We start from the raw sequence: 25212 nt of genomic DNA, 5'->3' as shown, positions 1-25212 counted from the left end.
TCGGTTGGCCTTGGGGGTTATAGCAATAAGTATAAGCAAGAGCTTCTCTGCAATCCATGCCTGGGCATCAGCTATAAACATAGGTCTTATCACTCTGAGAGAGCGAACATTGTCTCCACAATATGCTGTTAATTTCAGTAGTTAGAAGACGCCCAGCTAAGAAGCAAAGTTACAGAACAAAATTGGTTCTGTTTTACCTCAAACCAGGACAGGGAGCTTTGCTTATTCCTATAAATTGCCCCCCCCCCCCCCCCCCCAAAACTCTGTATCTTGCAGCGAGGGCCAGCAGGCTGCTTGTTTTCCCACCGGTTCCTACCCCTTCCCAAGGCTCGTAGTTAAACCTCTGATGTGCGATAAGAAACGCGGGTGGGGAGAGCCAGCCCGATGGCTGCCCTGAGATGTAGTCGCAGGCAGGAGTGGGGTTCAGGCCTGTGGGGCTCTGAAACTTTTTGCGGTGTCGCGTCCTGCCCTGCTGATCCCCGCTGGGCTGAAGCCGGCAGAAGTGATCAGCCCCCCCCCACCCCAGCTTGTAGCTTTTTTTCTACTTGTTAATAGGATTTTTCACCTTCCCCCCCCCCCCCCCGCTATTGATTTTAAAGGACTTTTACTCTCCTGCAAAGCATGTGTCTTATTTAGAAGACCGTTTAATTCACTCTTTAATCAAAGAGGGAAGACACTGGAGTATTGGTGCCTGACATCTGTGGCTATATAGGAAACCGAGCCAAGCTCGGGGGATGTCTGCATCGATGTGGCTAATCCACCACAATCCGGCTTGGTAAACCAGCTACCCAGGGGAAATGCTAGCCGGGATGCAGACGGGCTCAGAGGAGCATTGCCCCGGTCACTGACCGGTTGGGCGGATGCCGTCTCCTTCTTGTGCCTCAGTTTCCCCACTGACTTTTTCTTTTTTGGCGTCTACTTAAATTATAAATGCTCCCCCTGCCTGGCTATATGTGGAGGTTTTTGTGCATACAAAGGAGGGGGCTCAGTCTTTGCAGGCCTTACTGGTGCTGTCCTTATAACGATAATGGCTGCACAGTGGTCAGAAACCAGGACGGGTCAAATTGGTTAAAGCACACGTATCTCAGGAGCTTGTCTTGTAACTGCATTAGCAGCATCACCAGTCCAGACAGATGCCACTGAGCATCCACTGATGCTTGTGAGGAAGCTGGTTTCTAGAGAGTAACCGAGAACTTAAAGATAAAAAATTATGTTCTAAAATCCTGGACTATTATCCCAAAGGCTTCTTTTAAACAGGGATGGTAGTGAGAGGTTTATTGACTGCCCTCCAGTTCTGGCAAACCCGGCTTTGTGGTGATCCGTGGTCCATCGTGCAGTCAGTCCTGAATGTAAACATCCTGCAGCTCTTATGGCCCCTCAAGGCCACGTCGCTATTGAAGGGGAGGAGAAGGAAGGAAAACTGCAGTTTTGCTAGTACTGCTTGTACAGAGGAAAGAGTCTGGCTCCGGTGGGGTTTAAGGGACAGTGAGCTGTTATCTGGTTGGATGGAGAGAGGATGGAGGGGAGGGGAGGGGGGGAAGAAGCAGGGAGCAACACGCCAACCAGAATATCCCAGTTGAAATTCTTATACCTGAAATTTCCAGCCTAAAAAAACCGCTCATCTCCAGCAAAATTTGTGTTCAGGGTGGAACATCTGTTCCAAGCACCAGCACCAAACAATTTCTGCGGTAAAGAAAGCCTCAGTCGATGGCCGATATAACCCAGTTTTTCACCCAGAGTGATGCGCCAGTAGGGCCGGCAGACAGCACAGGCTGTTTGCTTTACTGTTCCCCAGTGTATCGTTGCAGACGATGTGTGGAGGGTCCTTAATAACACCGCCGCGCACTTCAGCATCTTGCTTTCGCAATGAATCTGTCTCCCGTGCCCTCTCCTGTGGTACAGCGCTCCTGAGTGAGGCATCCGTGCGCCGGTGCTCCCCAGGGAGAGGGCACGGGCAGAGCCGACGTGCTCAGTTGGAGCCGAGGACGGATTCCTCCTTTGGACTGAGATCACCGGTTCGTGTTTGCTCTGTGGAAAGGCAAAAATGTCACGTGGTTTTACGTTGAACCGGGTCAGGGAGGGAGGGATGCAACCTGATGGATGCAATCTGAAGTTAGCTCCCCCCTTTCCCTGCCCCTGGGCTGTGAAGTCTGGCGGGGAACTGGCCCTTGCCATGGCCACGGGGGCACCCAAAGCAGCTGGAGCTGAGCAGGGAGCGGGTCGGCACCTTCCCTGGGAGCACGGGGGTTTGGCAGAGCGACCGAACCCAGTCTGAGCTAAAGGATCCCTCCCTCATCCGAAGCGGACCCCCTTAACCGAAAGGGAAGCAGCAGAAAGGTGAATTAAAAGATACGCCAGGCAACAGACGAGACGCCGTTTCTGCGGATTCTGCCAAGTCCCTCGGGAGACAAACTGTTCCTTGCAGCAAGGATGGAAACAAGGTCATTCATAAAAGAGTAATTGATGTCTGGCTGGTGACAGCCCTCCGTGAGGCTGATGTGGCTGCCTCCTGCAAAGGGAGCAGGCAGCAGCCCCTGGCCGGCTCCAGGGATCTCCAAGGGTCTGGGAGATGGTGAACCAGCCTCGACCCTTCTGCATTTCGTATGCAAACTACGCGTTGCCTTTTTCTTTTTTTTTTTTTTCCTCCAAATGTCTTCTAATGTAATTAGAAAGTTGCTCTTCCAAAAGCCTTTTGGCCAGGAAGGGAAAAAGCAGGCTATAATTCATTTATAAGATGTTCTCGGAGCCGTGTAATTGCTCCTCACCAGCTGGATGGAGAGGGAGCTTCCCGAGGGGCTGCATCTCAGTATTCCCAGAGAAGCTAGACAGAAATAAAGGGAGACCTGTTGCTGGAGGTGAAGGACGGAGATGTGGGGTGGAGCTGAGAAAGGGAAGATGAGGAGGTGGATTTTAATCTGCTGGGGTTCCTGGCCCCAGAGAGGTGGCCTAAGTGCTGGAGCTGGTGGGGGAAGGAACGGAGAGCACAGGGGGAGAAATCTGGGTGGTGCCCACTGGCATGTTGTTATTCCTACTCTCAGGTTCATGGCAGGTCCTCTTGTTTGCACTTTTAGTGGAATGATGTGCAGAAGAGCTTTCACATTGCTATCAGTGCTGGTTTTTTCATCTGCCATAATTTTCTCTTTTTTTCTTTTTTTTTTTTTCTTGTCTTTGAGCCTGATTTGGGTGAAAATGTTGACTTTGTTATGCTGTTTGTTTGGGGGGGAAGTTGTTGGAGGAGGTGCAAAATGCGGGGTCTGGTCCTAGCAAGGAGCAACCTGAAATGCCCATGTAACTTCACCTCCTCCCCCCTCCAATTTGTGCTGTACCTGCAGGGGTTGAATCGACAACCCCAACCAGGTTCAGGCTTGGTCGTGCCATGCTTTGGTCCATGGCATCTCACTCTGCATGCTCTTCCCCATCTTCCCTACTTGTATCCCCCTTGTCACGCCAGCGTTTGATCAGACTTTCCCCTCCTTTAGGGTCCCATTTCTCCCATTATCCCATTTCAGCTCCTGGCAAGGCAACAAGTGATCTCACCACCTATACGGCCAGGCAGCTGCCAAAAAAATAAAAGGAAAGGAAAGACTGGACATGCATAATTTAAGGTTTTTCGTAAGAGCCGTACCAGGGTTTTCCCCAGCGTCTGATGCAGAACCTGAAAGAAGGCAGCCCGGCCAGAGTGGGGAAATGCCAACGGCAGTCTTGTTCCTGGAGCAAAGCCCCCAGGCAGGGCATCATCCTGCCGCGAGCAGAGAAACGCAGCGGGCAGCAGATGGGCAAAAGCCAGCAAAAGCCATTTCATTGGCATGTTCACATTCATTTCCAGGATTTGAAATAGCACATTTTCCTTTCTTGCTGCATATGGCTTTTTTTTTTTTTTTTTTTTTAAAGCATAGTTTTTAAGCAAAAGTTTTTTGGTGAAGCAGAATTGGTAGCAGCAACACTCTTCCTTTCTTTAAGCTTGAATTTGGTAAACTTTCAGGAAAGATTTAATCTTTTATTTTTTTAAGTGATTTCAACAACATCATACTCATTAAAATGCTCGTAGAAGAAAATTAGAAACCCAAACAAGCTGCCATCAGTTGGATAATTTCCCTCTGCTACGTAACTTCGTGTCAGAAGAGGGACATTTTCACAGAAAAACTTGGAATAATTTTCGTCTGATGCTTATTCATCATCTTTTGCCATTCTGAGAGTAGAGCTGTGGATTCGTATTTGATGAGCCCATTTGGCCTTCAAACGCTTTACAGGCACTTTTTTCCTTCCTTTTTAATTTTTTTTTTTTTTTTTAATGTGAACAAGATCCTTTGGTCCAGCTGTCACAACAGGCAAGCACTGTTTACATCAGGGTTGGTTGGGTTTTGTGTTTTTTGGGTTGGTTTTTTTTGTTTTTTTTTTTTTTTTAATCAGATTTGTTCAAATAAAGAGGCAACGCATCTAACTTCCAGCTCTGCACGCCTAGGGAAGAAGGCAAAAGTCAAGCCACCTCCTGCGTCGTTGCTGTTATTGTTTTGACACTTCAGGGTCAGTTGCTGGCCTTGATTATATCCCTGTCATCCTTTCGTCTCACTGGGATGGTGCTGATTTAAGGAAGGCGGCTCGGCCGTGCCGCTACCGCCTTGCTAACAGGGTAAAGTCCGGCTCCTTTTCCAGAGCAGGTTGCTCTCCATCCCGGTTACTCGCTTCTTTATGGACTATTTGCGTGGATCTTTCCCTCTTTGAAGCTGATACCTATTTTAAACACTGGGGATTGAACCCCGTGAGTAAGGAGGTGGTATTCTGGGGCATGGTCCTGCTGTGGAAGAGGAGCGTATCGTAAATACAATGGTTTTCTTTCACGGAATCGCGGAGTTTTCAGAGTTGGAAGGGACCTCTAGAGATCATCTAGTCCAACTCCCCTGCTAAAGCAGGATTGCCTTTCTTTCCTTTTTTCTTTTTTTTTTTTTTTTTCCCCCAAGAGGAACCTGGGCAGAACAGGTTAACCGCTGCGCAGAAAGCCATGTCCTTTTTCGGTCGATCCCTTCAAACAGCCACAGTGTAATTAGAGGGCTCCTGATGGAGAATCACATTATTATCTATCTAATGTCTTTTATGAAACTAGCATTATGAAGGTTATTAAAAGAAAGTGATGTTTAGCTCTGCCTTTAAACTTGCTCAATCGAGTGTATTAAATACATCCCAACGCTGCTTTTAAATGAATATTTTTCTCTCCATGCTGTAACTGCTGGTGTTTTTCCTCTTTATCCTCAGGGATTTTTCTGTTTTGCTCTGGCCTTCTGCGGATTGATCCCAGCTGCCTGCTGGAGGTACACGCACAGCACGGAGGTAAGCATCGGCCGCTGGGAAATACCACCAGCGTCTTGTCGGATGGAGATTTTTTTTTTTTTTGTAGCAATGGTTTCTCCCGTAAAAGGGACATCTGGTGGTAATTAAGCCGACCATGCTGAGGTCTATCACATGCGTGCTCTGTCGCATCCGTTCTTTGCAAGCGCCTTCATCAGCTGCCTCTCCGATGAGGTCGTCTGAAGGGAGAAGCCACGGAAACCCTCACGCAGGGCAAACGCTTTGTCAAACAAACAAAAAGCAAGCCTCGTTTTAAATAGCTTTGGGATTTTTTTTTTTTTTTTTTTCAGGGGATGTTTTCTTTAGTTTTAGTTGAGATGCTTGGCTTTTGAAAAGTCATTTCCAGCCAGCTCTAATTCCTGCTAACGTCAATTGGGAGCCTCTATCCAAAGGCGGTGGCAGGTTGTGACTGTTCGGGTTGTCTCCGGCAATGGCCAGGAGAAACACCCCGGAGGTGTGTTTACTAACCAGCAGCAGCGGCACAAGTAAAAACGCTAGTCTGAAAAATGGCGGTTTGGGTCGCTGTCACGCTGGACTAGGAAAGAGAAGATTGTATGAGGTTGAATTTGCCGGAGAGTTGGGGTTTGAATTGTTGACGCAGAGCTTGCTGGTGGTGTGGTAGATGGTGTTGGAGGTGCGAGGTGCTGGGGAAGCCGAGGTGAGGCGTGCAGAGTTGCTAAGGGGGAACCCCGCGCATCGCAGTGGATACGCTTACTCCGGGGCTGGGATGACCCTGGGGCCGGGGTAGCAGGCTGCTGGGGAAAGCAGAAATTGAACTTAATATTCAACAGCCTGAAGAAGTTTAGGTGTCTTTTTTAACCCTTTCCTAATCTGATATATTTTGCCTTTTGTATATTTATTCCTCTTCTCATCAGAGGAATTTGTTGCTGCTTGGCCTTAATTCCCCTTCCTGCATCCCTGTGCTGGAAAAAAAAAAACAAAACCCAAAACATTTTAAGAGACTTAGGCGTGCCAAAAAATCACGACTCCTATATTTCGAAAGGAGAACACAGATATTTTAGGCGGGTATCCAAATTATCTAAAAGTAATTCAGATAAGTGTTTAGGACTTTGATAGATGTTTTATGCTGTGGGTCAGTCCCCGTCTCCTTTTTGCTCCTACCCAGCCCCAGGCACGTGCTGCAACCTGCGATGCTCTGGCCAGTGATGAGGATACGGGTGATGTGAAACATCATCCTGACGGATTAGGGTCATGTTGATGCTGCCAGATCATCTCTGTAGGGTTACAGAGGTTGTGGGGGATCGAAGACCAGTGTGTCAGGAAAAGAGCATCAGAAGGGATTTCATTCTGTGCTCCACCAAAATCCCAGAGGCTCGATCCATGCTAGGACTACGGCAATTGCACTTCTGGGGACCAAGAAGTCCTGTCCTATAACAGTTCACTGTCCCGTGCAAAACTTAAAATCCAGTCCTTTGTGAAGCGGAAGTCTAAAGGGCAAAGTCAAGGTTAAGGGGAGGGGTAAGGTCCTGCTTCTCCAGAAAGTTTGTCCAGAGCTAACCAGTGGCCACAGTCGTTGAAAATCCTTTTGATGATCTGAGATATGCAGACGACTACGCTGGACCAGCCCAAAGTTACCCACTCTGAGACAGGCTCGCCCGCTGTTGGCCAAGGTAGAGGCATAAAAACCCAGCGAGCACCAAAGCGATGCTTTTTCAGATGCCAACACCTTGTGGCTCAGCTGCCTGCCGGTGGCACCTGCTGGTGCCTTCGCCTTTAATGCACTCAGTGGATTTTTCCTCCGTGAATTTGTCCAGCTGCTTCGGAAACGTTTGTTCGAGTGAGTGCTGGTGGCGCAGCAGCGTCTCTTATCTCTACGCTTACATGGCTGAAGCAGATTCAACCAGAGCTGAGAAATCCACGAAAAAGCCTTTCCACGGCCTCTGCAGGTATTTTTCCCCGGCCTCAGGCAAAACTATCAAATTTTTTTTTTTTTCGCACTAACAGTTTAATACGGAAATAATTTTGTTTTCATGACCAACACAGAAGGGAGGCCTTGAGCGCAGTTTGCTCCTTCTGCAGAAGTTTGTAATGAGAGATTGAAACAAAAGCTGTGTTAGTAAAGGAGAAACGGCACCAGAAAGTGTGTCTGGTTGGTCTTGTGAAATTGCATTATCCAAATAGACTTATTTAGTTACACTTTTTAAACCACAAACAGGGAGTAGGGTCTAAAAAGGCTGCAAGAAAAAGTCGTATATTGGGTTAATAGAGGGATGTGCCATTCAGAAAAATATTTTGCTGAAAATATTTAAAGAAGAATGACTTTCTCTGTGTATCTCTTAATCACTACATGTGTTTTCACTTAAAATGATTTTCCTGGTGGTTTTTTGCTTTGATTGCCCTGCCCATAAATGCACCCACGTGTTATGGTTAGCTTTAGTAGCTGGTTGGGTTTCTTTAAGCAAAACAGTTTCCACTAGGCAAAATGAAGGTTTTTTTTGTAAAATGTTTACTTTCTGGGTAAAGAAAACCAGCAGTGTTTCTGACAACAGAAAAATTAGCATACCATTAGAGACAGTCTTGAGTTTCTCTGCTTTCTAAAACGCAAATTGAAACAGGGAATAGAAATGAGGACAGATTTAATTTGGGGGGTCACTTACAAAACGTATGGAAATTCGGTTTCCCTTGAAAGATAACCTGTCTCGGCAGTGAGAGAAATGCGGATGTGAGAGGAAAATGCAGATGTGACAGAGAAGTGTAGATGAGACAAATGCAGATGTGACTGCCCCTTCAGGACAGAAAGACAGGTAGTGCAGTGGCACAGAAAACCAAATGGAGCAGGGGAAAGACTCCTGAAGTTTCATTACAGAGCCATTTGTTTGTCTGACTTTCTCAAAGTAAAGAGCAAAATTAAAGCAGGTCTCCTCCCCCAGCCTACTGCCTGCCAGTACTGTCAGAAATAGTTACTTGTGGTAATATTGGGGGGAAAAATCAAACTCGGCCAAATTTACGGGTGTCTTGTAAGCCTAATGGGATGTACGCAGCTATCAAGAAAAGATAACTTGGTAACGTAAAACTGAATGTGGGTGAATATGTCCACTACACTACAAAATACATTGACTTTCCAGTGAAAAGCAGACAGAAAATCAGCCTGCTCCGTTTGGAAATGCCAGCCGAGAGCTTGGTAGATCCCATCCTCTCCCTCCCCACGGGTGAGGTACCAAACACAGGCAGTGCAGAAAGTGGAGCCCTCCCCTCCCTCTACAAGCCAGGAGATGGGTGGTTTGCTCCTCCTTATCAAAAAAAAAAAAAAAAAAAAAAAAAAAATCTAAATTTCCTTCATAAAGCAGACCCTTCTTACAGAAAATCATCTAAAATGGAAAAGCCCAATTTCCAGTTGAAAAATTGTTTTGATGGTTATTTTCAAGAGGCAGTAGATAGAAATGTCATTTGAACATGATGAAAGCAAGAAGCCCTTTTTGCCTTTGTGGCTCCTGTAGAAACCTGTTTACAGTAATTCTTACAGAGAAGCTACACAGGACAGGAGAAAAATAAGAGTTATTTGTAAATATTCTATATTCTCAGACATGGGCACTGCAAACAAAATGTGAATCTTCTCATTTCCTATTCTTTTCTGCATTTGTGACCTTCTGTAGCACCTGAACGAATTCTTTCGAGCAGATGCCATGTGTTTTAATTTCAAGTTACCTGCATCCCAGATAGACTCAGTGTCACCTGTCTTTATTCTTAAAATGACATATACCAGACATGCAAAAATCTTGACTCTGAGGTTTATCATGCTTTACCCTAAAAGGCTGATCCCTCTGTTCAGCATCATAGTTATTCCTGCTCTGTTGACCCATCCATGTGGCCAACGAATGGGTTTTGTGAAGTCCAGGCCTCCTCTGTACTGTCTTCTCAGGCAGCTTTGCATTCGTCTGCGTTAAAGTACTTTTAACGAGGAACTGATAAAATACTTATGAACAAAATGGGGAAAAACAAATAACGAGTAACATCCCAGATCCTCTCCCTGTCTTGCCAGCATGTATAATGCAGCCTTTCTGTTAGGTCCACCCCCAGTTTACGAAGAAACACTTTGCCTTTTAGCCAACGGCACCAACCGAAAAGGTGCTGCTGTCACTTGCAGAGGTGTGAAAACTTCTCTGGGCGCATCAGCTGCTCAGAGGAAAATCTGAAATGAAAATATTTGTAATCTGGAGGTTGTTGAAGGACCTTTTCTCCTGCTAGCTGTAGGGCTGAGCCATTCGTGTTTCAGTATTTTCTAGTTCGGCTTGTTCCTGAGCCCCATCCTCACCTGCTGTGCCCAACACTCCTCCTTCACCTCTGTCTCATCATGCTCTCAAGCCCACGGCTCCAAAAACACCTCATCCCGGCCTCCAAGCCCCTGTGACACTCTAGTGTGTTTTTCTGCCTGGCTCAAATCACTTGAGAGAGTTATCCCTTTCCATGTCCAACCTAGTGTGGACAAGGGTCTCCATGAGGGTAAGGAGCACGTTTGGTTGCCCTCCCTGTGGGCCATCTGGCCAAAATGTGGTCTTGGTGGGAAATGTGGTCTTGGTAGGAAAGTGTCACAAACCTGTCAGAGGATGGACACTGGTGGTGCAATCAAAGTGAATGAGAGAATGATGTATAAGAGAAGGCAGGGAGGATGACCTCTACACGAGCATAGATTAAACAATAGGAAGAAATTAAACATTAGGAAGAAGTTTTTCACTTCAAGGGTGGTGAGGCACTGGAACAGGTTGCCCAGAGAAGTTGTTGAGGCCCCATCCCTGGAGGTGTTCAAGGCCAGGCTGGATGTGGCCTTGGGCAACGTGGTCTAGTGGGAGGTGTCCCTGCCTATGGCAGGGGGGTTGGAACTCGATGATCTTCAAGGTCCTTTCCAACCTAAACCATTCTATGATACTGTGATCTTTGATGCAACAGCTGTGGTAACCACGGAAATTATGAGTTTTTTGGCTGGCTTTCAGCCATGTTAGGATGTCCTGATTCCTGAAGCCAAAGAGCTGAGTCTTGTTTTCCAAAGTTATTTTTACGGCAGCTCCATTACCACAAACCACTGCCTGTTTTGGTGAGATCTTTTAGTCGTTCCCAGCACCAGCCTAAAGCAGCTGGGACCTGCGATGTGGAGAAGGACATAGGCGAGACCAATGCCACATCTGACACAGCTGATGGGGAACGCTGCTGCTTCCTCTTCCTCCTCCCTAGCTTTCCTTCTCTCCTCACCCATTAACTGCTGCTTTAAAAAACTGCCCGTGGAGGCTGGAGGAAAGGGTAGCCTTGCAGCTGCGGTATAAAACACTTTTGGTACCCTTACTAGCCAACACAAAAATAGGTTTGGGGTTTCGTTCTGGGCCCCGCTGTGAAAGTTTTGGAAGAGTTTCAATGTCACATCATCTTCTGCTGCTCCCCTTCTCTGCAGCAGCTTAGAAGGTCCTTCCAGCCGCCCTGCGACGCCGTCCCCGTAAGCCAGTCAGGGTGACAGGGTGAATCAGCAAAAATAAAATTGCTGCAACGTGAAAGGAGTTGTGCAACAGAACGAGCTTTTTAATTACAGAGATTCATTTGCAGGTAAACCTTAGCTTAAAACCAATTAAATTATGATTTCGCAGCTCAGGTGAAAAATTGACGCTAAGCACTGGTGCGAATAGTTGCCCATACTTCTGGCATGAAGGCCCAATTTCCCACGTCCTTTGGATGAAGGGGTCACTTGGATTTGCACTGACTGCAATGATATGGCAATCTCTTAATTTTCAAATGGTCTCTCAAGTTGCCGGGTGATTTCAAAAGGAGGTTTCACCACTGGCTTTTGGCTCTGCATGAGTAGAGAAGCATTAGCCTCTTTGCGTTGCACTGCAGGTAGTCGGAGAATAAACATGAGGATTTAGCTTTTTATGGGATGGGGAACACAAACCACCCACGCACACTCAGGTTGTCCTGAAGTCTTGCTCTGCTTGAAACTTTCTTCAGAGGAACCTTTTTGCTCTCCCCTCCTCACACTGGGAAGGAGGAACAGAATCTTTTATGCTTTGCTAGCGAGCAAGGTGGGACCTTTCGAGGTGGTGGTTTTCCAGCAGGGGCTGGGGTGCAAATCTGGGATCAACAGCTGCAGCTGATAAATAACGAGCATTGCTACACCTGCGGCCTGCTCTTGAAAAGAGCAGCTTCTCTGCTCCCTTCCCTGCATACGGGATCAGCGCTGGTCTTCTCCTGTCTGCAGCTCTTCCTCCCAACCAGCACCTTTACGACACCGGGCGCAGCGTTGCCTGGGTGCTCAGGAGGCGCATCCTGTCTTTGCATGCCCAAAACCAGCACATGCATTGCTTGTTTCTGCAGGCGTGCAAGGAGTGACCCAGCACTTACCAGGTAATTTCTTAAGTGGGATTGTAGAGGTCCTTCCAGTGGGAAAGCAATTCTGTGGTTTTTTCCAGGGTGCGTTTGGTTCTGTCGCTCCCACTAGCGGTACGCGTCGGGGCAAACTCTTTACAGGTCCCAACGTGTCTCATGTGAAAGCGATGCTGAAAGGCAAGCTGAAGTCTTAGAGACTTTAGTGGGACTTAAACGCAAGCTGAAGGCATGTTCGGGTGCTTTCTGAAATCAGACCCGAAGCATACAGGTAGTTTCCTTTTGTTTTCTAAATCAGTGGGGTTGGATCAAGATTGTAGCCGCTCAATCGCAGCAGTGATTTGGCTGCCAAAACGTGGTGGATAGTCTGATGTCCCCCTTGTTCTTGCTGTTATCCTGCCAGGCACAATCATTTTCAAGTAAGCGCTGAGCTTTTGCAGTCTCTGCAATCTAGGGGGGGGGGGGAGGGGGGGAAGCCTGCCCCTTTCCTTTGTGTTTTTAAGAATCGTGACTCTTTCCTGGCGTTTCTGGTCTCATCATACGCTAATGGCCCGCTTCCCCCAGCGAGACTCTGCTGTCCTTTGTCTGACATGCCACACAGGCATTCACACTCATCAGTTTTATAATTTATGGCTGCCCTGGCGTTGAACCCGCGCGGCCCCATTTCTGCCGCTTTCCCTGGCAGACTGTTAGCTGGAGCTCCCATCCCCAGCAGTGTCAGCCATGGTACCCGAGGCCACTTGGATGGTCGCTGTCGCCGTGGCACATCCGACCTTCCCGTGGCTGTAGGATGCTCACCGCAGCAGGGCGGCCACCGCCAGCTCAGAGGTGACGGTGCTGCTCTGGGGCTGGCTCTGTTGCTGATGCTTTTAAACTAAAACTGTTTTCATTGTTTTTCAATATTTTCTGTCGGGAAGCAGTCTTGCCTGGCAGTGGTTTCAAGTACTACAGGCGAGAGGGGGAATGACTGAGCTAATTTGACCACTATATTGGGAGGTTCATAAAGTACTGGATTGTGTGTCCCAATGATGGGAGCGCAAAGGATCGGTGAGGGCCCTCGGCAGCATGTTGCATTTGCAGTTCCGTTATAAAATGGACAGAAATACTTAAGTTTGTTTTAAAAACCAACCAACCAAAAAAACCCCAAAACACACCACCAGACCCCAAGAGTACCTTGATACACTGAAATTGGTATTACTCACAAAGGATGCAGCCCCAGATCTGGAGGATTTAGGGGAAAAAAAAAAACTTGTTGGTGTTGATTAACTGCTTGCTCGGTGTCCCAACACGCTCAGTGGGTTTTGGGAGAGGTGATCTTTTGAACAGTCTGTGTCACAACAATGACTCAGGACAGAAAGAGAATTTCAACACCCTGTTTTACTCAGCAAATCCCAGGGCGGGAGTCACAACAATGCCTCCCACATGGTCAAAATATGCTTTATTCAATATTTTTCTCAACATACATATATAGCTAATTTCGGCATAGCAGCTATTTCGAATAAAACATTCAACAACGGCTAACTTCGGCATAGCCAGTATTTCAAATAAAAAATTCGGCAACAAACAATGAAGTAGAAGAAAGAAAGGAGATGAAAAGAAGAAGAAAGGAAAAGAGAGGAAGACAGGAAAGGTAATTATCACCACCCTTGGATCCAGCAATGAGTCTCGGTGGTAGTTGTCTGGATTCATGAAAGGCAGGTCCTGCTTCACACACCTGATCTCCTTCTATGACAAAGTGACCTGCTTAGTGGATGAGGGAAAGGCTGTGGATGTTGTTTACGTGGACTTCAGTAAAGTCTTTGACATGGTTTCCCACAGCATTCTCCTGGCGAAACTGGCTGCTCACAACTTGGATGGGTGTACTATTCACTGGGTAAAACACTGGCTGGATGGCCAGATGCAAAGAGTAGTGGTGAGTGGAGCTAAATCCAGTTAGCACCTGGTCACGAGTGGTGTTCCCCAGGGCTCGGTACTGGGGCCAGTTCTCTGCAATATCTGGACAAGCAGATCCTGTGCACCCTCAGTAAGTTTGCATTCAACACCCAACTTAGGTGTGAGTGTCGACCTGCTTGAGGGTAGGACAGTTCTACAGAGACACCTGGACAGGTTGATCGATGGGCCAAAGCCAATGCTGTGAAGCTCAACAAGGCCAAGTGCCTGGTCCTGCACTTGGGTCATAACAACCCCATGCAGCATTACAGGCTTGGTCAACAGCTGGCTGAGTATGAGCCAGCAGTGTGCCCAGGTGGCCAAGAAGGCCAGTGGCATCCTGGCCTGTATCAGGAATAGTCTGGTGAGCAGGACTAGGGAAGTGATCATTCCCCTGTACTCAGCGCTGGTGAGGCCCCACCTCAAGTACTGTGTTCAGTTTTGGGCCCCTCACTACAGGAAAGACATAGGGGTGCTAAAGAGAAGGGCAAAAAAGCTGGTGAAGCGTCTGGGGAACAAGTCTTATGAGGAGCAGCTGAGGGAACTGGGGTTGTTTAGCCTGGAGAAAAGGAGGCTGAGGGGAGACCTTATCACTCTCTACAACTACCTGAAAGGATGTTGTAGCGAGGTGGGGGTCAACCTCTTCTTGCTAGTAACAAGCAATAGAACAAGACAAAATGGCCTGAAGTTATGCCAGAGTAGGCTTAGGATTAATATTAGGACAAAGTTCTTCACAGAAAGGGTTGTTAAGCACTGGAACAGGCTGCCCAGGGAAGTGGTGGAGTCGCCATCCCTGGAGGAATTTAAAAGACGGGCAGACGTGGTGCTTAGGGACATGGTTTAGTGGTGGTTTTGGCAGCGTTAGGTTGATGGTTGGACTTGATGATTTTCAAGGTCCCTCGGTGTAGCAGGTATTTCAAATAAAAATAAAAGGGACTTCAAGGTCCCCCCCAACCTAGACAATTCTATGATTCCTCCAGCGGTAGGTGCACACAAGGCACCTCACATTCGCGTCTTTTATAGACTAGTCCCTGCCCCTCCATCGTGCCCATCGCGTCCCCTGAGGACTTATGTCACTAAATTGGTTGTGAGCTTCTTTTCTGCCCCTTTTTGGAGTTGTCTTGCTCAGCAACACTGAACTGTGCATCCTCTGACGCTTCTGTTTCTCACACATGCGCGGTCTTGTTCTTAGAACTTTCTAGAATGGGGGTTGGAGGAGTGGGCCGCTAGTGTCTCTTTTCTACCTGTGCCTTATCTCATTAGTGTGGTAACATATCTTCTGTGTTTGAGACATTAGCCCTTTTAGCTTCCAGTCTCTTATACCACCATGTGGCTCAGTGGGTTGAATCTCGTTCCTGTAGAGTTTGTCTTCTCCTCAGGTGGTGATCTTGACGTACCGGACAGGGAGACAGAAAAGAGAAGATAGAGAAGAAATAGCTTGAGTAATGATACAGCACATTATAGCTACAGTAATCATTAAAAATATAAACCCACTCAGTAACACTATTTTCATCAGCCGTGCTCCCCACCCCATAAGTCCCAAAAACTGTAGAAGAGAAGCGAATCAGGAGTCAGGGGAGAGTCTGTCAAACCAGTCTTTTGGTTGCAAGGATTGGAGAAGTTCAGCAGTTTGGTCTGCAATCTCATCTTTGCGCGAGCCTCCGTAATAGAGGTAGTCGCACTGCGGATGGTCACACAACATTCTCCATCTGAAAGATTTAACGTTTCATAATGTTAAATTTGCTCTCTTGATAACAACATGTCGAAGGCTAGGCAGTTCTGAAGCGTCATTTTAGACGTGTGTGGAACTTGTAAATTTAACTCGCCAAAAGTGTCTCTAGTTGTCGTGGTTTTGCTCAACCCCCACGGCCATGGTGGAAAATCAGAAGAAAAAGGCAAAACTCGTGGGTTGAGCTAAAGGCAGTTTAACAGAACAGCAAAGGAAAGAGGAAAAACAACAACAGTAACACCAATAGAGGAATGTACAAACACGATTAAGGTACCACCGCTCACCGACCAGACTCCCCTGAGCCACCACTTCCTGCCCCCTCCCCAGGCCAGCCTCCCCCCTATAGCATGGCCATGGCTCACATGGTATGGAATACCTGTGTCTCCTGCCAGCTCCTTGGGGAAAATAAACCCCATCCCTGCTGGAACCAGGACGTTAGTCCAATTTGACAATACATGTACTTGTCAAGTAATATTTTCTAAGGCCCACTGATGCCTGACTATCAGTCCAGGCACGTTGGACAGGGCTCTTAATTCAGATTTTCAAGCCTAGAGTGTAACAGTCGGGCTCATGCACACCATGTATCCGATCATAGATGTGACTGGGTGAGTCTAAGGATCGTTTTGTTTGCAGACTTGACTTGGTAAAGTTAAACACCCAGTGTGGGCACAAGGACACGCAAGGGAAGTATAATCCCACATTTGAGCCCAGCAGGTGCCACTAAATTGAGGCGTGAATAGAATTTTCCATCTGAGCACCCCCAGGCTAAACCAAAGGGTGCTGAATAAAATCTGTTTTTACAAGTCCAATCGTCCACATAATCTATCAAGTAAATGGGAGGAGATGTTGGAACAGGTACGTGTTTTAAAGGGTAATGGATGTGTGGCACACAACAAGTACCAAGCCATGTTTACATAATCAGATGCACTATAGGTTCCGCTACAAAGAGGATCTCAATTTAGGTATCCTTTGAAAGGGTACCCCCAACATATACATGTATCTCATATCAGCACCCCAATTCTAATAGCCATGATTCAGGAGGATTTCCTGGACCTGTGCTACAATCAATTACTTTATGGCAAGAAAAAAGGTTGCTAGGAGAAAGGCAGGGTACTTCTATGTACTTCAAGGGGTTTAGGATTGGATTTTCTATGGACCACACCCATTGAATCACAGAATCATGGAATCTCCTAGATTGGAAAAAACCTGTAAGATCATCTAGTAGATTCTGAGGCTCAGTCCCAGTGCTATTCAGGAGTAGAATACACCAGGGAAGAGCGACATTTAAGGCATAGGTTGCTTCATAATAATTATGCATCTTTAAGGGATAAAATTCAGAATCAAAAGGAAAGTAGGAGCAAGGTATGGAGTAGGAACTGGCAGGGTCAATTTTTATCGTCTCCAGCAGGAGAGTCACATTTCCCTCCTGCACACTCCGGGTCTGTCCTACTCGCCCTTCAGGCAAAGTAAAATTCATCTCCAGGTGTGATGCATGACAAATGTTCCATCCCCAACAATCTTTATAAGTTCTTTTATAATATGCAAAAATGGTATAATTTTGACCAAAAGTTTTGTTCCAGTTGGGATGGTGGATATTTTCCACATAGCCGTTTGCCAAAAGATGATTCGCCTTCCATTTTAGATAGGTGTTATTAGGAAAGCACCGTTTTGTGGGGAATCGGACATGGGGTTGTGTTACTGACTGCTTTGTAGTCGGATTGATGGACACGTTTATGGGTGTTACAAAAAAAACCTCGGCCCTTGCTCAGCGGAGGAGGGGAGAGTGACACAAATTCCCTGATCAGTGTTATTCCATATCCACACAAAACCTCGGATTAATTCCCACGCTACATTTGTACGGGGGGAATTACAAACTTCAAGAGAATTACCTTAAGCAAAAATAGTTGAATATCCATATTAGGCATCATAACTTATTAAATCTCAGCAATATTAGGTCTCCCAAAACACCTTTCATATGTATACAGCAAAAGCTATTAATGCAACAAAACAAAGCTCTATGGTAATTATCAAAGGTTCCCTATATCTTCTGCGCTGCTGCTGGGAACACTCATTTGTAAGTGAAAATAAGAAGAAATTCTCTTCAGCTCCTTTTCCTTGTACCTGTAAGAGAGCAGAAAGAAAGAAACTCGGTTCTACTGAACCAGTTAAAAAGAAGGTGTAATCCACTGGGTATTTATCCAGTGCTCTTTTCTGTGGGCATCAGTGGCAACCCGCAGATGGATATTTATACAGGTTTTCAAAACTAAGGACACTTCCCCTATGGTAGGTAAGTTGACAAGAGCAGACTGACCTGGGTAATGGAAGGGCATTTTGGGGGTCTTCCTTCTTTCTTTTGCCCTGGAACAATGGAGGGAGGTTTTGGACAAAAAGCTGTAAGTCTAGGACACCCATTTATTCCCCATTGGTCATTTATTTCCATTACCATCTCCCAGAGACGATTTGGCCATCCTGGCTCATGGGGTTTACGGAAACTTTTCAAGAGCTTGCTTGTTCTTTCAACTATCCCATTAGCCTGGGGAAAATATGGTGTATGAAACACCCACTGTATCCTTTCTTCTTTTGCCCACTCCTGTACTACTGGTGCAGTAAAATGGGTCCCGTTGTCTGATTTAGGGAAGGAGCTAAACCAGATCCATAACCCTTTTACAGTACTTTCGCCTGTGGCTGGTGCTGCTGCTTCTGCTCGTACTAAACCTGACGCTTCTTCCACGAGCACATACTGTTCTCCTCCTGATCGTCTGAAAGGCCCTATATAGTTGATTTGCCAGGTTTCCCACAAACCTTTCCCATCCCACAAATGAAGCGGTGAGTCCTGCAAAGGGTGTTTTTCCAGTCTTGTACAGCACGTCTAGTACGGCACACACCACAAGCTGAAGTCATTGCGGTGCACAAGTCTCAGGTGACAGGCCATCCTTGGCTTCCTCCTTCTTTAAAAAGGTCTTTAACTCCTGAATGTCCTCACTTAAGATGCAACCATTCTACCAGATGTTCCCACTCCTTTTCCTCCTCTCCCTTTGCCATGGCCACTAAACCGGTGAGGGAAATCTAGTTGATTGTTATGGATATGCACTGGGTGATTTCCTCCCTGGTGGGCTGTTACCCATCCCACAAATACGGGTTGCAGCCGGGACTCTTTTTAGCATTTCCTCCCACTTTTCTTTTTGCCACACGGGCACTTGATTTACCTTCCATTGATTTTACTCACAGAAAGGGAGACACTCCATACAACCTTTGAATACGGCATAAGAATCTGTATAGATCTAAGCGGTCTTAGACGTTTCAGGTTCTTTTTTGGTCATGCTCCAAACGGCTACTATCTCCCCCACTTGGGCACTTCCCTCCCCTTCAGTTATGATTTGGTCCCCAGAGTCTACATGCAGCGCTACGGCCCGGTATTTCCACGCTCTCCCTTCCCTTTTTGCAAAGACATCTGTAAACCACACGTTCTGCAGATGGGGTTCATATGGGGGTGTTTCCTTAATACTAGAGGGAAGGGGCTCCTTACTTGGGGTGTTAGGTTTTCCCTGTATTTGGAGCATCTTTGGAGCTCCTTCCTCTCCCTCGTAAATGTGAGAGTAGTGTTCTAATTGGGCATACCATTTTCTAATAGATTCCCATTGTGCGACCCCTGGGGCCAGAGGGCTGCCCACCAGTACTGGCTGGACAACCCTAAAAGGTCCCCTTAAAAGAACTGATTGTTTCCGCAGGATTTTTTTCTGCTTCCTGGAGAGCAAGGCTTACTACAAAGAGACCCTTTTCCTGGGTCGAGTACTGTTTTCCTGCATCCTTAAAACTTTGCGAAAAGAAATCTATGGGGCGAGTGGGACCTTCCGGCCCACATTGCCACAGACATATGGATGCCCCACATGCAGCAAATCCCCACTCAATTTGGAGCGGATCCATTGGCTGGATGGGGCCTAGGGCTTGGTATGTCCCTGCTTCAAAGATCAATAGCTTCAAGGCTTCCCTGTGAGCAGGGATCCAGTCCCAAACAGCCCTTTTCTGGGTTAGGTTGTATAGCGGACAGGCTATGATGGAGAAGTCTGGGACATGCTTTCCCCAGAATACCAGCAGGCCTAAAGCATGCTGCAACTCCTTCTTATTCTCTGGGATTTTTACCTGCTCCAAGGTAGTTAAAGCCCTGGGGGGAGGAGGGGGGAAATGCATATTGTCCCTCCTTTCCACCATATCCCTAGGAATCTTAATTCAGGAGAAGTTAATTTATTTTTTCAGTTGGGATTTTGAGGCCCAGGTTTTCCAGATGATCGATAATATTAGCCTGAGTTTTTCCTACAGCCACAGCCTCTGACCCACCCATAAGCACATCATCTATATACTGATACACCTTGACTCCTTCTTCTGGAGTAATTTCAGTCACAGCCTGGGCGAGGGCATGATGTGCCAAGGTGGGCAAGTGTCAGTACCCTTGTGGTAGTCAGGTGAAAGCATACTGGATACCTTCCCATGCGAAGGCAAACCTGCCTTGATCGTTCTCCTGTAAAGGTAAAGAATATGTCCTTTACACCAATAGCAGCTAAGATCAGATGGGACTCTTCTTGGATGGTGGAAATTAGTTCAGCTATGTTTGGCACAGCTGCTGTTAAAAGACTGATATTAGCATTTAGACACCTACAGTAAATGGTTAGTTGCCACCTCCCATTCGGCTTTCGTACAGGCCATACTGGGGAATTGTACAGGCAGTGGGTCTGGACGATCACCCCTGTTCTTGTAATTCTTGTAATTACTTGTGGGTTTCCACATTTTTACTAGCAATTGTAAATTTGGAAGAGGCAAACTATGCATTAACTCTCGATGGACACCTTTATTGAACCCTTCTTTCCATAGCTGATTTCTTGATCCCCTACCTACCTCACTTTTGCCCGGCGGATAAGATGTCCTACCATGTACTTCGGTTCTGCGTACCACTGCAGCAGCTTTCATGTCTTTACCAATAAACTTCACTTATTGGCCATTATTTATCAGCTCCTGAGCAACTTCTCCCCATGTAAGGGCAGCCCCTCTGCCAGGTCTGGCCACTAAAGTTGTTCTCAACTGGTCTTGAAGTTGTATTGTAATATCTTTGGTGAGTTGGGAAGCCCTGTAATCAAGGGAGTCATCCTCTCTGGGTTAACAACTAGTAACACAGGGAAGGGTTGACGAGTAACAAGGTGTCTGTCATACATAAGTTGGAGCCAAGCCACCTCTTCTATGCTCTCTGTAAGTTGACTTAACCCAGGAGTAGGAACAATAATCATATCTCCTCTGTTAATGGGGTCTAATCCTCCTGCCCAGTATGCTGCCTGCTGAGTCAAGGACCAGGGTTCCCTTGGATCAGCTACAGTCAGGAATACCCCTGGACCCCAATATCCTTGAGTTTCTTCCTCTGACAGCTTTATTCTATCTCCCCTAGTCAGAGAAACTCTCCAAACGCATTCTGTTTTGGTGCCCCTAGCTTGCCTACTCTATTTTTCTTGCAATTTTGCTAGCTTGGTTGCATTACATGGTATCTGGTGGTAACGTTAGGCTCAGCAGTATCTCCATTGTTCCCATACTCAACTTCTGTCTTAATGAAAGATCGTAACTTTGGATTAGACGGGGATTCTGCCTTAGCCGCCTCTGATTCCTTCCAGGGGTAGTGGGTATCAATTTCTTGATGGACAAGGTCATCTTCCTTGGGAAGGCTAGAGAAACTAGGTTCACTACCGAAATCATTTTCATGCTCTGTTAGTTGTACCCTCAAGTCCCTTTCCCCAGTATAAGCTTCCCACAAGCCTTCTTGGAGGTTTTCCACAACCCGCTTCCCTTCTTTCACTGTTTCCTCATCCTGTTGCCATCTAGCTCGTTCTACCTCTAATTCTACCTGTAGTAACTCATTCTTGCAGAGATTCACTCACTTCGCCTTCTGTTTGCTTAACAGCATGCTTATCTTTCTGGGTGGCTATCAGGGCAACCCCCAGGATGCCACAGACTATCACCTTGCCCTTACCGGCCTTAAAGTGGTTTTCTTTCCCCAAACTTTTTATCTGTTCTGCTACATCAGTCAGAGATTGCCCATTTTACTCCGCCCAACTGTTGTCCTGGTGTAGTAGGACATGCTTTATATCCTTCTAACAAATCGAACAGCGGGAAGCAGACAAGATCAGGCTTTTCCTGGGTAGCCATGATCTTCTGCCAGAGAATTTGGCTTCAACTGAAAAGCTGTTCTCCCCTCTGCAGCACTCTGGCTGGTATCCCCCTTTTCCATTATAAGCCTCCTTACTGCTTCTCACAGACTATCCTGTCCGTGACACCAATTTAATGTCCAGACCCACTTGGTGGGTTCAGGAGAGGTGATCTTTTGAGCAGTCTGTGCAGTACTCAGGAGTCACCACAGTGACTCAGGGGGGACGGAGAATTTCAACACCCCATTTTGCCTGGTGAATCCCAGGGCAGGAGTCACAACAATGCCTCCTAAATAGTCAGAATATGCTTTATCCAACCTTTTGCTCAACATACATATGTAGGTAATTTTGGCATATTTCAAATTAAAAGTTCAACAAACAACGATGGCTAATTTTGGCATAACTGGTATTTCAAATATGAAATTCAACAACAAACAATGAGGTGAGAGAAAGAAAGGAGATGTAAAGAAGAAAAGGGAAGAGAGTATGATAGGAAAGGTAAGCACCACCCGCCTTGGATCCAGCAGTGAGTCTTGCTGAAGGCCACCTTCGTTCCTTGCTGAAGGCCACACAGGCAGCACCTCGTCTTTGTGTCTTCTATAGCCCCATCTCAGCCCCTCCATGCCCATCACTCCCCCCACCCCCCCCCAAGGACCCACCTCACTCTCCATTAGTTGTGAGCTGCTGGTCCACCCCTTTTTGGAGTCCCCTCCCCAGCAACAGGGACCTGAGCATCCTTCCACCGCTCTCCCTGCCCGGCATTAACTCCTTCAGTCTCCCACACGTGTGCAGTCTGTTGTTCTTAGAACTTTCTAGGAGGGGAGTTGAGGGGGGGCAACTAGCGCCTCTTTTCTGACTGCGCCTCATCTGGTTAGGGTGGTAACATCACTTTTCTTCCACCGAGTGTTTGAGACATTAACCCTTTTAGCTTCCAGCCTGTTACACCGGGAGTTTCTGTGCTTCCCTGGTGTCCTGGTTTGAGCAGCACAGGACTGATTTATCTTCTAATGCTTGGGAAGACCGCACTTTTAGAAGACTATAGTGTCTGAATTTGTGAAAATACTTACTTTATAGCCAGCTATGGTGTGTGGGCTTCAAGGTCTCAAGGTCAAGTTTTCGAGCTGGCCAGGTGTGGGGATAAGGAGGAGCAAGACCCGAGCACTTGACCCAAGCTGGCCAATAGGAATATTCATACCATGAACATGACATTCACTATAATTTAGAAAGTTTGCTGTGAAGTTCTCTCTGTCCCTTGGTGGCTGCCATCCTGAGAACTTCTTGGCCCAGTGCTGGACCCCTGAGGCCTTCCCTTCCTCCTGAAGCCATAGTGCTCGCCGTGTCCGACATTTGCTGTCCACTGCTGGGAGTGCACAGCTGCCTACTGATGGAATTGGCTGAGTATAATCTGTGCATACTCTGTATTGGTATCAGGATCAATATTTTTTCTTTAGTGCTATTAATGTTAATTATTTAATCTTAGTCTATTAAATCTGTTTATACTTCAGCTCCTGGGTTTATTTTTCCCGATTCCCTTTCCAGGGTGGGGAGGGGTCACCGGGTGATAGAATGATTGTCTAAACGACAACAAATCGTTATAGGCTTCTCCAACTATAACACCTGGAAAGCATCTGATGCTCTGCCACTGTCACGAAGAGATGCTCCTGGCTGCATCCCAGTAGCACAGAGGTGGCCTCGGGGGTTTATGGCTTGGTTGAGCATGAGACTGTGATGTCCCCCTGCCCCCCTCGCTGGCTGAGCAGGTTGTATAGTGCCCATACATCTAGACTTTCGCTGCTGTTTTGGGGCGTGGAGGTGGGAAATGAGGAGGAGGTGAGCAGGGTAACAGCTCAGCACTTTCTCTTCTTTTAAATGTTTTGCGCAAAGACCTGCTGGAAGCGCTGGGATCAAAGAGAAATAGCGTTGTAAGGCTTCGCTTTTCCTGAATTTTTTGTTCCACAATGGTTTTTGTTCTATTTCCTTCTGTGTATTTGCTCAGCGATGGACCAAAAGATGGTCCGGCATTGCCTGGTCCTTTTCCAATACCAGAAAGTGAGGGGAAGTGCATGAGTTATTAAAAAATATGTATGTGTATATGATGTATAAATTTACATATACTGGAAAGAAAAGGTGAAAACCATTTAGCTAAAATCCGTGTCTGGATCTCTGTCTTCTCACATCAGTGGTCCCCTGTGACCACCAGCAGTCAGAGGGAGAGCAGCACCTTCTTATCTTCTGGAGTTTTCCATAGGGGGCCTCAAAGGCCGCTTTGGTTTGCAGCGCTGGCCGGATTTCTGCATCTGGGATTGATTGGTTTCAGGACGGCTGGAGAGGTGGGGAGCTGACATGCTGCAGCGTATTGTAATGACTGTGTTAGATACAGCAGCGAAGACCTGGTCGAGCACAGGGTGGGGGGAGCCCATCTTACCATGTGCTCGATCCGCAGGGTGGGAGTTGCTCTGCAACTTGGCTAAAGCACCCGGAGGAGTTTTCCCTCCTCTGTTTCACTGCAGTTGCATCACTGCTGTATCCAAACCCAAATGGTTGCATCTGCCCTCCCCCCTCCCCCCCTCCCCTCCCCCCCAGTTTCTGACATGCTGTGAAGAGGAGCATTTCTGCACGCTGGGGAGGAAAGGGAAGAAAGAGAGATAGTGAAACGCAAAAGTGGTTTTTCTTACTGGAGCAAGGAAGGAAGGGTCAACCAGTTTATTCCAATTTCACGTCTTAACTGACTAACTTGCAGTTTGTAGCTGAGAGGCAGTCTGCGGCAGCTGCTGCTGAAGGGATATTTCGGAGTGGCGCTGGTGAGTACACTCCTCTGGGTGATGCTGAAAGAACATGAAGTGCTGAGTGAGGCTGCAGTTTCTTCTGAGGCTGCGTCAGCGCGTGTACTCGGTTTGGTACCTCAAAGGCACGAAGAGCCACAGGAGAGGAGGATGCTCCTTCTGTTTGCCATGCGTGCCTTCCTCCTCTGCCATGTCAGCAGTGTTCCTGTTAAGCAGAAAGGAGAGAAGTGGGTTTGTCTTTGACACAATCCTGACATCTTTTTTCACTATGTTCTCCTTGAGTTCCAGCTCTTCAGAGAGATTTTTGGCCAACGACTGTTGCAAAGATGTCTCACTCAGTAGGTCTCAGACTGTTCTTCTTGGTATGAGTCTCCATTAGTTTTCCAGCAGAAATCAAAGCGACTAGCTCCGGTTGCCTTGTGTCAGGTATTCACTGGCAGCAGGAGGGGGATTCATTGACACCTCTGGCTTGCAAAGGGATCGGGAACTGAAGGCTGACCTCCTCCTCTCATCTTTCTGTTCCAAATCCAGTTACAGGTAAAAATTATCCTTGATAAATAACCCAAGTCAAGAATGACAATTTTCCTCTTGAAGGAGGTAAGACTGAAATTTGCTTTACTTTCTAATAGCCAAGGGCAAGAACACCAATGGCTTAGAGTAAATGCCTTCCTGCAGTCATAAATTCTGCTTCTTGGGGGATAACAGATGTAAAGGATGATAAATGATCTCAAAATTCCTTCTTTCTTCTACTTTAAGTGAAAAATGCTACTCTTTTGAGTCAGCTGGAGTCAGCCGCATCAATCTCAGTGGTGATTTTCCATTTGTTGTGTCCAACAACCTATCGATATCATCCCTAAATGAATGTTTCATTAAGGAATGCAGACAGAAATGGGAGGCAGCAATTATTTGACTAATTTAGAGC

At 46.8% G+C, this 25212-nt stretch overlaps 1 protein-coding gene across 1 annotated transcript in view; it reads left to right on the top strand.

Annotated features, from left to right (window-relative positions):
* The window catches only part of TSPAN32 (tetraspanin 32), a gene marked incomplete at its 5' end in the record, with an annotated part of 42881 nt that overhangs the window by 6403 nt on the left and 11266 nt on the right, over positions 1-25212 (top strand). The window contains one exon of the mRNA XM_082485416.1: positions 5251-5325. Within this exon, the coding sequence (XP_082341542.1) occupies positions 5251-5325 (75 nt within the window). The remainder of the gene's footprint in view (positions 1-5250; positions 5326-25212) is intronic.

Source organism: Vanellus vanellus (assembly GCF_965231255.1).
Source record: "Vanellus vanellus genome assembly, chromosome: 6".
In the NCBI taxonomy this organism is placed as follows: Eukaryota; Metazoa; Chordata; class Aves; order Charadriiformes; family Charadriidae; genus Vanellus; species Vanellus vanellus.
This window is presented reverse-complemented; position numbering and strand designations above follow the sequence as displayed.